Source organism: Zalophus californianus, chromosome 11 (assembly GCF_009762305.2).
Source record: "Zalophus californianus isolate mZalCal1 chromosome 11, mZalCal1.pri.v2, whole genome shotgun sequence".
NCBI lineage: Eukaryota > Metazoa > Chordata > Mammalia > Carnivora > Otariidae > Zalophus > Zalophus californianus.
The window spans coordinates 48,724,347-48,736,978 of record NC_045605.1 but is presented as its reverse complement, the minus strand read 5'-3'; the positions used below and the strand labels follow the sequence as shown (position 1 = coordinate 48,736,978).

Below are 12,632 nucleotides of genomic sequence, written 5' to 3'. Positions count from 1 at the left end.
TGAGTTATACACAGTTTTAGGGCCAATACAGTTCTTCAGATATCTGCATTAAGTTTTTCACAAATGATAACCAACCTTCTCCATTGCATCCCCATATCCCAAATGTCCTGAATTAAATAAACCATAACCAAATGCAAGTATATAATCACTTACATAACACCATACCATAATAGGTTGGGCTTTAAAAAAATTTTTTTAAGAATGTGAGAACTGGGGAGAGTGTAGAGGGACAGAGGGAGAGGAAGAGAGAGAGAATCCTAAGCAGACTCCACATCTGGTGTGGAGCCCAACGCAGGACTTGATCTCATGACCCTGACATCATGACCTGAGCTGAAATCAAGAGTCAGACGCTTAACAGACTGAGCCACCCACGAACCCCTGGGCTTTAAAATTTATAATAAATTTTAATACTGAAATTTAGGTTAGCTAAATGACTATATGCAACACTATAAATATTGAATTATATCATAAATATTGAATTAATTTCTCTTCTTGGCAGTCTTTTTGTATTCACGGTAACCCCATCATAGTTTTGCTTTCCCATCACGGAGGCCCATGTTGATTCCCTCTCTCAGTGGTAGGTGGCTATGGCTTATGTTTTCTCCTACCTACCTCAGCCCCTTCCTCTCTTGCTTCTTGGGATGCAGGTGGATAATTTATTGCTCAAATGAGAGGTAGGGCTGGGAAATAGGGCTCTAAATAATGGTGTGTTCTTTCAAGCACTAAAAACTCAAATACGAAGAAAGGAAAATACCCATTATTTGAGTATGTACAAGGTATTTGATGTTGTACTAAGCACTTTGCCTATATTATCCATAACCGCACAACAATCCAGGACTTAAGATGGAGCTGGGCATATAGTAGATGCTTAATGAATCTTTGTTGAATAAATGAACAAATGAATGAACGAATGCATGAATAAACCCTCAAGGAGTGTTGTGGGCCTGGATGTGAAAATTGAGGCTCAAGAGTTAAGTGACTTACCCTCAAACAGTGTTTTTAATAAAAAATTACTTACCAACTCATGACTTTTTCACTTGGTAAGAATTTACATCAAGTTTAGCATCACCTTCTCTAATTATGTTACTAAGTAAGACTCCTTTGGCAGAAGTAGATGATATTAAAGCTTTACCTAAGGAAATGGTGGGCCACCTGTATAGAAAGACTGAATCGAAATGAGAAGTACTGCCTTACTTCTCTCACACTCAAGAGGCAAGCAATTAATTAGATTGTTTAAGCAGAAATAATCCTCTCCACCCTAGTTTGGTCACTGACCAAAATACTGAAAATGTAAACTGGATGGCAAAATCTGAGCAATCACTTCTGACAACTAGCATCTCCAGGGAGTACCAAATGGTTATGCTTCAATGAGTCCAACTGTCTCCCTCTGCCCTCTCACCCATTCCCCATCTGGCATTTTCAGGTCCTGGCCAAACACATAATGAGGTCAGGCTTGGAGCACTGGATGGTGGGAGCATCATTTGGTGCTGGGTATTCCTGTGCCCATGCTCTACAAGGATGAAAATGCCATCCATGTGACTGGCCACAAGCTCTCTGTGAAGGTTAGGTGAGTAAACCTTAATGCAATGCTAGCTACAAACCTGTCATCTGAGAGCCCAGGTGACCATCACTATGGGGCAATGAATAAAGACTCAGATTAAAAGACTGTGGAACAAATCATATCCTGGTCACTCACAAAAACTACATAGTCTCAGGAAACAGTGATTCTATGCTAAGAGGCCAGGTTTTGCAAACCCAGACTTGTTTGAATCCTGCATCAGCCACTTGTTGGCTCTGTGACTTAGGGCAGTTCATTCAGCCTTTTAGGATCTCAGGATTTATGTTGGTAAACTTCGAGTATTGACATAGACTTCAGAAAATTACAGTGAATGTTAAATAAGATAATACAAAAATTGTTTAGCCCAGTGTCTGCTATATATTAAGAACTCCTAATTGACAATTCTAGTATACTCTTGGTATAGTGGAAAGCCATGTGGTCTTGCCATCAGAGAGACTTGGGTTCAGCCAGTGGCTGGTTGTGCATCCTCAGGCAAGTTACTTGACTTCTTGGACCGTCAGTTTCCTTATGAGGCTTTTGTGAAGATGAAATGAAATTGTGTATTTGAAAGCACTTGGCACCATACGTGGTTGGTGCTATCATCAGATGGAATTCATCCCTCTATCTGCTGTCTTTCACATCCCTTGACCCCCACTATGGACTGAATGTTTGGCCCTCATGAATGGGATTAGTGTCCTTATAAGAAGAAGCATGAGAAATGACCTCTCTTTCAACCATGTGAGGGTACAGCAAGAAAGCTATCCATGAACCAGGAAGAGGGCCCTCACTGGGAACTCAAATGACCAGTGCCTTGAATTTGGACTCTCTAGCCCTTCAGAACTCTGAAAGATGGATGTCTGTTGTTAAAACACCCAGTCTATGGTATTTTGTGATGACAGCCCAAGCTGACAGGGATAGTACCTTTAGTTACAAAGAGCCCCCATTAATCTAATCACAATGTGGCTGTGCCTTTGTCACATGTTTAGTCCCACAAGCATGTGACTCCAGTTGGGCTTCAGTGACCCAATGACAGTGCTTGGCACACAGATACTGCCAAAACAATGCTTACTCATTTAAATTGTGTCAAATCTTATTTTTGTAACTTGGGCAGGAAGGATTGAATATAAGTTGAGAGTACCAATTCTGTTGGGGTGTCTGGGTGGCTCAGTTGGTCAAGCATCCAGTTCCTTTTGTTTTTAAGATTTTATTTATTTATTTGTCAGAATGAGAGAGAGAGAGAGAATGAGCAGGGGGAGGAGCAGCAGGCAGAGGGAGAAGCAGTTTCCCCACTGAGCAGGGAGCCCGATGCAGGACTCTATCCCAGGACCCTGGGATCATGACCTGAGCCAAAGGCAGATGCTTAACTGACTGAGCCACCCAGGCATCCCTAAACATCCAACTCTTGATTTTGGTTCAGGTCATGATCTCAGGGTCATGAGATGGAGCCCCATGTCAGGCTCTGTGCTGGGTGTGGAGCTGCTTAAGATTCTTTCTCTCCCTCTCCGGCTGTCCCTCCCTCCTCCCTCTTTCTCCTCCCTTAATTAAAAATAAGAAAAAGAAAAAAAAAAGAGTATGAATTCTGTAGCCTGGATTCAAATCCTGGTTCTGCCACTTACTAGTTGGGCAATTTCAGGCAATTTAATTAACCCCTCTATGCCTCAACCTCCTGATTTGTAAAATGGGCATAATAATATAACATCTCTTAAAGGGTTGTAATGCGGTTTAAATGAGTTCATTGTAGGCCATTTGGATGTCTTCTTTGGAAAAATGTCTGTTCTTGTCTTCTGACCATTTCTTGATTGGATCATCTGTTCTTTGGGTGTTGAGTTTAATAAGTTCTTTATAGATTTTGGATATTAGCCCTTTATCTGATATGTCATTTGCAAATACCTTCTCCTATTCTGTCAGTTGTCTTTTGGCTTTGTTGACTGTTTCTTTTGCTGTGCAAAAGCTTTTTACCTTGATGAGGTCCCAACAGTTCACAGACACATGAAAAAGTGCTTAACATTGCTCAGCATCATGGAAATCCAAATCAAAACCTCAATGAGATACCACCTCACACCAGTCAGAATGGCTAAAATTAACAAGTCAGGAAATGACAGATGTTGGCAGGGATGCGGAGAAAGGGAACCCTCCTACACTGTTGGTGGGAATGCAAGCTGGTGCAGCCACTCTGGAAAACAGTATGGAAGTTCCTCAAAAAGTTGAAAATAGAGCTACCATATGACCCAGCAATTGCCCTACTGGGTATTTACCCCAAAGATACCAATGTAGTGATCTGAAGGGGTACATGCACCCCCATGTTTATAGCAGCAATGTCCACAATAGCCAAACTATGGAAAGAGCCAAGATGTCCACCGACAGATGAATGGATAAAGAAGAGGTGGTGTATATATATATATATATATATACACACACACACACACACACACACACACACACACACACACACACACACAATGGAATATTATGCAGGCATCAAAAGGAATGAAATAGTGCCATTTGCAACGATGTGGATGGAACTGGAGGGTATTATGCAGAGCGAAATAAGTCAATCAGAGAAAGACATGTATCATATGACCTCACTGATATGAGGAATTCTTAATCTCAGGAAACAAACTGAGGGTTGCTGGAGTGGTGGGGGGGTGGGAGGTATGGGGTGGCTGGGTGATAGACATTGGGGAGGGTATGTGCTATGGTGAGCGCTGTGAATTGTGTAAGACTGTTGAATCACAGACCTGTACCTCTGAAACAAATAATACATTATATGTTAAAGAAAAGAAAAAAGAAGATAGCAGAAGGGAAAAATGAAGGGGGGGAAATCGGAGGGGGAGACCAACCATGAGAGACGATGGACTCTGAAAAACAAACTGCAGGTTCTAGAGGGAAGGGGGGGTGGGGGGATGGGTTAGGCCGTTGATGGGTATTAAAGAGGGCACGTACTGAATGGAACACTGAGTGTTATACGCAAACAATCATGGAACACTACATCAAAAACTAATGCTGTAATGTATGGTGATTAACATAACATAATAAAAAAGAAAAAAGAAAAAAAATAAATGAGTTCATTGTAAAGGGCTTAGAACAGCATCTGGCATGCTCTAGGAGTGTTTTGTTAAGTAAAATTTCTTCACCATCTTCAAAAAAAAAAAGAAGAGGATGGAAATAATTTTCATACTCTCCACCTTGATTTCATTGGGATGATTAAATGGAATCATCAATAGAGAAACATTTTTGTAAGGGGTCAAATCATGCCCTGATGTTACCCATTATGAGATTTTCCCAGACCAGTTCTACTAGCTGAACTGTACTCAGAAAGGGGGCCAGCAAGGAATTAAAGACTGAAAAATTTAACCCCAGTCTAAAAGTAAATCATATTTGTACCAGCTCCCACTTATTCTGAGCTAGAGTTCTAAGATGCTAAATGTAGTGTGAAATGAGAAAACCTTGCAATAAGAACTCTTCGTGGGGTAGGATTATAAATGATTTTTATTTCTTTTTTACACTTTCAAAAATTTCCCACTTTCCTGTAATGAAATGTGTTATTTTATAAATATATAAAACAATAATAGTATTTTTTGAAAGGATTAATATTCTAAGGAGAAAAGTTGATAGAAACTCATTTATAGCCATAAACACACACACACACACACACACACACACACACACACACACACACACACACACACACACAGAGGGGGAAGCTACTATAACATTCATGAGATAGAATGCAAATAAATATCAACATTAGAGTCACTAGACAAACTTCTTTTTCAGGCTAGCTGTAGTATGGTTGTTAAGATGGTTTTTATCCAAAATAGGAAAGATAGCCAACTTAAGAATGACCACCAGCAGGTGGAAAATTGCCTCAAGAGGAATAGCACTGAGGATGTTCCTTGGGGGGAAAGTGAAGTATAACTGAACAAATGAAGGGCTATTTGACAAAGCTGGTTAGAATCACAGAACCTCTGGGTTGGAAAGGGCCTGAAAAATTGTATAGTTCAACTCTTTATCCAAAGCTTGAATCCTTTTTATTATATTTCCTGACACCAGACCTATTATCAGAATCACCCAGAGGGATTTACAAATACAGATTTCCAGGACCCACTCCAGATGGACTGAATTAGAATATTTGTGTGTGTGTGCATGCATCTGCATGCGCGCGCACACGTACATACACACAAACACACATATACATGCATGCACACACAGAGGAGAGGGTCAGAGAGGGAGGGAGCAGGCACATCTAAGCTTTTATAATGTTCCCTTGCTATGAAAACCACTTTTCTGGTTTACTATCTTCCCACATAATCTATACCATCTCTACACAGCTCCAACTAGTAAAATAATTTCTTTAAAATGAGCTGAAATCAGGGCGCCTGGGTGGCTCAAGTCTGTTAAGCGTCTGCCTTTGGCTCAGGTCATGATCTCAGGGTCCTGGGATAGAGCCCTGCATCAGGCTCCCTGCTCTGCAGGGAGCTTGCTTCTCCCTCTCCCACTCCCCCTGCCTGTGATCCCCCTCTCGCTGTCTCTCTCTGTCAAATAAATAAATAAAATCTTTAAAAAAAAATAAAATGAGCTGAAATCTAGTCCCACATAGCTTCCTCCACTCCACTTCTATCCTTGGGGCCATATTCAATAAGATAGCTCTTTCTTCTATAGAGCAGTGGCTCAGACAGCTCTGACGAATTAAATTGAAGTAAACCAAAATGCCTTGACTCTTTTACTTTTAAGTAAATGGAAATGGAAAAACAGAATATAAAATAGTGCTGAGAGTCACTGTTTTGAATATATACCCTTTGAGAAAACCCTACAAGCCATAGTACAAATTCACAATGTCCTCTCAGAGCAATGTGAGGCAACTATTGTGGAGCCCAGAGGTTTTTATATTTTTTGTATTTTTTTATTAAAAGATTTTATTTATTTGTCAGAGAGAGAGAGAGAGAGAACGTACACAAGCAGGGGGAGCAGCAGGTAGAGGGAGGAGCAGACTCCCTGCCAAGCTGGGAGCCCGACACGGGGCTCAATCCCAGGACCCTGGGATCATGACCCAAGCTGAAGGCAGATGCTTAATGGACTGAGCCACCCAGGTGTCCCAGAGCCCAGAGGTTTAAAGAGACCCAGAGAACTGTGTGCTGGTGGGAGACCCACACAGGGGCACGGAGGGCAGGGAGGTTCTCTGGAGTTGCAGCGGCTTCTTTGTCACTCCTCCACACTAACCATGAGGGAGCATCTGTGTGACAGTCAGCCTGCTGCCCTCTCCCCACATTCCTCCCCGGGCTGTGTGGGCCCCATGCAGAGAAGGATGGGGGACCAGTCTTCTCTGGGGTGCCAATGCCCCACAGAGTGATTCTTGGGTACAAGTGACATCTTCCTACTATGGTTTGTGCTAGCTCAGTTGCTGGATTGCAGCACCAGAGTGCTCAGCTTCACTGAGGACTCTTTACAGAGGTGTTGGGGTGTTTGGACAGGAGAAAAACCCTTTGAGAAACCTGTAGCTTGAGAAAAGTTGGTGACTGCCTTGAATAAACGTTATCCCTGACTTCAATTTCATAACCATATCTCTTTCCTGGGGTACAGACAAATGTGTTTCATGGACGATATCTTGGTGCCAAAAAGAGGTTCATGGGAAGGAAAGTTCCTCCCTGGTCCTGAGGACTAGAAGCTGCTGGGGATGCATGAGGGGGTTGGCTGTTCCAAAGTATGTTCCCGCCTTTTGAAAGCATAGTGGAAGAAATGTTTAGAAGAGAAAGAGCGTGGTAGTCTTGACTCAGGAAACACATATAGAACTAAGTATCTGATTGAGTGAAGGTGGGAGTTGTGAGGTGGCTGGGGAACAGGAGTAACTAAAACAGTAACAGACAGTTATAAACTCAGTCTTTACCTCACCAGATGTTTGACAGCTCATATCCCAAGCATCTGAATTTGGAATGAGGGTTTTTAGTTTTTCTCCTGTCAGTATTTGAACGTAATACATAGGTAGGACCTTTGATTAGTAAATTGTACTTTATTGGGCCTTCACCTGACCTTTCTGTAAAGTTATCTGGTAAATGTCAACCTCTGGAATAACCTGGAGTGTGTAAGTCAGCATATATGCTGATAAGATAATCTTGAACATGTGGATGCTGGTAAACGTTTTAGGAAGGCGGTGTAAGCAGATCCCCTTTCTTTCTTTGTGCCTTATCACAGTCACCAGTTTTGGTAAAACCCTAATATGAGAAGAATGAGAATACTTAATTCATGTCACCTGTCACCACTGACAATTTCCCCGCTGACTATCCCACTCAAATGGTTATTTTGTGAACAGTTTGCCATATCTTCATATTCCCTTATTTCCACCCCCTAGATCACTGAAAAGCAAACACTCTGAAATAGAAACGGCATTTTTACCTCCGTTTGCTGGGGATGACCCCCATCTCCTCACTGTCCCCCTCCAGCGTGACTCTCCTGGCTTGCCACCACTCGTCATCAGAGGCGTTGATAACATGGAGAATATCTCCATATTTAAAACTAAGTCCTTGACTTGGCAGCCCACTGTCCTTGCTCTTGTCATAGTCAAACATGGCTCTGTAGAAATGACAAGAGAGAACATCGTTAGGAACCTCTGCAGCACAGATTTCGAATTCACCATTTTGATTACCCACTCCTGCCCTGAGAATCCTTCATCCGTTCGATACCAGCTTCCAGGAATGACTCCCAGAATTGCAGTCTCCATTCCCACTACTGTGGTCACAAATCCACGTTAGTTCCTGCTTCTCCTTGGAGGCTGCAGGGGCAGCCTCTAGACCCCTAAAATGGGGGTACTGCTTCTTTCCTTGGAGACCATCCTATGTGGCGAGGTGATAATGGGAGATGTGACTAAGGGAGTTTAGTACCTGAGATTTCTTTCCCTCCCACTATAATCAAATGTTAAAAGTCACTACAAGAAGGAAATCATGAAGAGAAGCATGGGCATCTTTCTGAATGAAGCATTTTGTGTTATGAACAAATCCTCTCAGATATATCAGTCCATACAACTCTTTCCTTTGTAATGGGGAAACATGGTAACAACTTAAATGTCATCCCATCGGGGACTGTGATCCTTCCACTCCCTGGACTATTGGACCGTTACTGAAGTTGAATGGTTGCAGTTCAATCACTATATTGTACACCTGAAACTAATATAATGCTGTATGTTAATTATACTGGAATCCAATCTTTTAAAAAAGAAAATGCTAATTAAACCCACAAAAAACAGAAAAAATTAAATAAAATAAATTGGTGGCAGAGGTTAATCCAACGCCATGAATAAGTGCTCAAAATGCAATAATGAAAAAATATAATTACACCCATGTTTACATGTGTGTCTAGAGATAGATCAAGATTATATGAATAAGACAAATCTTTTTGCTTGCACAGAATGCTAAGCCTATCTTAGCATCGCACTCATCACTCTGAATTGTAATTCTTGCTCTATGTACCATGTTGTTCGCACTAAAGAACACATGCTGAGCCTTTGCTAAGCCAAACACACTGTAACCTGTATAAATTGGTGGGGTGAGGGAGTTGCAAACAGAACTGGAATGATGACCAAGACCTTAGTAGCTAGGTGTTGCCTTAAGTAGCTGACAATTTGTGTCAAATCTTATATTGCCTGCCTCCTCCTGTCTCCCCCAGTCACAAACCACCACCACACACATACAGCGTACAATTTCTCAGGAGAAGCAGATTTTGCCACCTGCCTGCTTACTCCCCTTTGATTCCATCCTGACAATTTCCTTGGAGTGTAACCACTATGCAAGCAAAACTAGATAGATCTGGGGAACAGATTTTTTCTCAGATCACTGAGGACCAAAGTATGGTTCTTTTCCTTTCTTCATTTTTTTTCCCCTCATGAAAAAAATGTCATATCTGCTGTCATGGCAACCAAAAAGAGCTGAAGACAGCTTGTAGAGCTCTCAAATATTGGAGGAAAATTTGAATTACTTGTAACCCAGCTCCTTCTTCCACTAACTCTGTGCCTAAGTCATGGAATTAGGGGAGAGCTTTTCAGTCAAAGCTCCCAGAATGACTCACTTCCACCTTGACCATCTGCATCTTCCCTACCAAAGATTTTGGCAAAGCTCCACCCAGGCAACAGGGGGCTGAGAGAGGGCAGAGGCCCACTTCTGACGCCATCACTTCTCTGCCTGGGTGCTGTGACATAAATGAACTAGCACTCTGGAGCCACAGGTTTTTTTAATGCAAAATTAGTCCAATAACTACATTTGCACGGAGCTGCTGCGAACATTAATAAGACATATGAGGCTCCCAGCTCATGGTAGGTACAGCGTAGCAGCTAGAGCATAGTGGTTAAGGATATGGGCTCTGGGGTCATACTGTTAGAGTCCTTTCTTGGTTCTACTACTTCTTTCCAGTCATATAGCTCATTATCCAGGCAAGCTACCTCACCTTTCTTAGGCCTCAGATTCCTCATACATACCAGCAATGATAACAGTACCCCCATCATGAAGTTGTTGTATGGATGAAATGTGACATAAGGTAATACACGTAAGAATAAAGCATGCACAACAATGCCTGGCACATAGTGACAATCATCAAGTATGAACTGTCATTATCATTTCACCTTTCCCTTGTGAGTGGATACTCATAAAAATCCTTTCTATAGATTCTACTCTGTGCAAAAAAGAGTTAACATAGCAAGCTTGAGATTGCTATTCTTAAAAAAACCTGCCCACAAGGATGGCTCTTGGCTGACATCTGGGAAATTGGATTTTGGGAAGGTTCTCACTATTTCCTATTAAGAATGGCTCACCATGCCTAAACTGTTTGTACAAACAACATTTAAGTGGAACATTTGCTTTTCTTCTGTGAGTCTGGAATTGTGGTATGGGCCAGGCAGACAGTGACTACATGATCAGCCCCCAGTAAAAACCCTGGACCTTGAGTCTTTAATGAGCTTCCCCAGAAGACAAACTTTTACACCTGGTGTGACAATTTGTTGCTGGAGAGATTAGGCATGTCCCACGTGACTCCACTGGGAGAAGGCTCTTGGAAGTGTGTGCCCAGTTTCCTCTGGATTTTGTCCCCAAATCCTTTCCCTTTGCTGATTTTGCTTTGTATCCTCTTGCTGTAACAACTCAGTCCTGAGTATGACTATGCTGAATCCTGTGAGCCCTCCTAGTGAATCATCGACCCTGGGCATTGTCTTGAGGTCTATAGACTGCAAATCATTTTCACATACACTACCTCATTTGTGATTCAATCCGTTCTGACAAAGAAGGTATGATGGATATACTATTATCCCCTTTTTATAGATGATAGACTAACCTCAGCATACAAGGGTCAGCAACCTCAGGCTGGAGTGTGGGTCGTCTGATCTGGAGCCCTAGTGCAATGCTCTTCACTTTGTTCCCCACCAGAACCCCCACCTCCACCCCCAAGTCTGAGAGGTTGTGACAAGGTGGCAAGGATGATGACCATGACAGCTACCACTACTTATGCTCATATTGGGTAGCTTGGCACTTTGTATCTGTTGTCTTATTTGACATCATAAGAACCTGAAGGTAAAAATAGTATCCTCATTTTACAGATGAGGGAAGGAAGACCAGGACATTAAGGCACCAGCCCCAGGTCACATGTACGCATGTGGTGGAGACTGCATTGGGAATACGGTCTGTCCAGCTCCAAAATCCACATTCTTGGACATTTCATCGTAAGCTCAGTTTCCCAGCCTGCTTGTCCTCTGGCCGTGCTCACAATTTAGCAGTGCCAGGAACTCTTCATCTCCCTTCAAGGTTGACCACCCTCCCCTACCCCCTGCCCCCAAATTCCCAAAGTTCCGTTACTGCTCAGTTCTTGTCTCAGTGTTTTTTATCCTAAAAGTCTTTGAACCTGTGGTTTAGCACCAGGCTCCTTCTGGATGTAAAGTGTGGGGAGCAGAGGGAGAAAAGCCATCAGGAAGCTGGCAGGTGGTTGCCAAGAAGGCAGGCTCTAGGGTCGGACTGCCTGGGTTTGCAACTTTTTAACCATGTGATCTTAAGCAAGTTACTTAGCTTCTCCGGGTGTCAGGTTTTCATAATTGTAAAAGTGGCCTATGGTAATACCACCTACTTCAGATCATTGTGGAGAGGATTAAATGAAATAATATATGGAAAGTACTGGGACACCAGCTTGACACAGGCTGGGCTCAATAAATGGCAGCTACTATTGCTATTATTGTTTTTCTGAAAAATGTGCTGGCCTTGAATCCGGAGATCTGGGTCCCCACTGTGCCACTTAGTAGGCATCTTGTGGACTGTGTATAAAGATATCTACAGTCCCACTCTATCTTCCGAGTCCAGTACAGCACTGGGCACAAACTAGATCCTCACTACAGGTCTGTGGAAATGTTTCAGATGAACTTTGAAAGCCCTGCTTCTCTCAAGCCTGTGTCCCCATGTGTAAGGGAGGGGAGGAGACACTGCTCCTGGCGGTCCCCACCAGGCCAGACATGCAATCTACTGTGCTCTGTTCTATTCCCAAGAATCCCTGAGGGAAGGTGTCCCCCTCCTGCCTTCAGCAATAGGTGTCCCCACAGAAGGAGCTCAGCAACATGCGCCTCCCCAGTTCTATTTATCTTGGACAATCTGCCCCTCGAGGATTACACTGATTTCAGACTTGTCAGGTCCCTGAAAACAAGCAGCTGATACATTTCGGCAGCTTCTGACTCCTTTGGATATTAATGGATCTTCGTGTCTGGGAGAAATGCTACAGTGCCCCATCACCTAATTTAAAAAGCGATAAACTGTTTTTAATTTGCTTTATGTGCTAATTCATCACAGCAACTTTTATAAAATGCCATTAAGACTCACACTTTCTACCTAGGGTGCTTTTAACAAGTCCATTAGACAAGTAGAATTAGAGAGGAATAATGCAACATCTCTCCTATCGCTCCCGGCCCTCCTGCATTTCACCATGTGGTGGCCCTTTGCCAACTGGGGAAATCTAGGAAGGGGAGTGAAGCAGCTGCTCATCCTCGTGGCTGCGCAACATGATGGGGAGACACCTGAGCACCTGATGGAAATTGTGCTTAAGTGCCCCCACAATGTACTAA

General features: G+C 42.7%; 1 protein-coding gene across 27 annotated transcripts in view; it reads right to left on the bottom strand.

Moving 5' to 3' along the window:
- DLG2 (discs large MAGUK scaffold protein 2) overlaps positions 1-12,632 on the bottom strand; it is a 2,208,086-nt gene that overhangs the window by 64,222 nt on the left and 2,131,232 nt on the right. For all 27 annotated transcript variants that reach the window (XR_003517338.2, XM_027578649.2, XM_027578631.2 and 24 more), the window contains one exon: positions 7,949-8,125. Coding sequence is in view for 26 of the 27 variants with exons in the window: in XM_027578649.2 (XP_027434450.2) it covers positions 7,949-8,125 (177 nt within the window). In the remaining variant the exon portion in view is untranslated. The remainder of the gene's footprint in view (positions 1-7,948; positions 8,126-12,632) is intronic.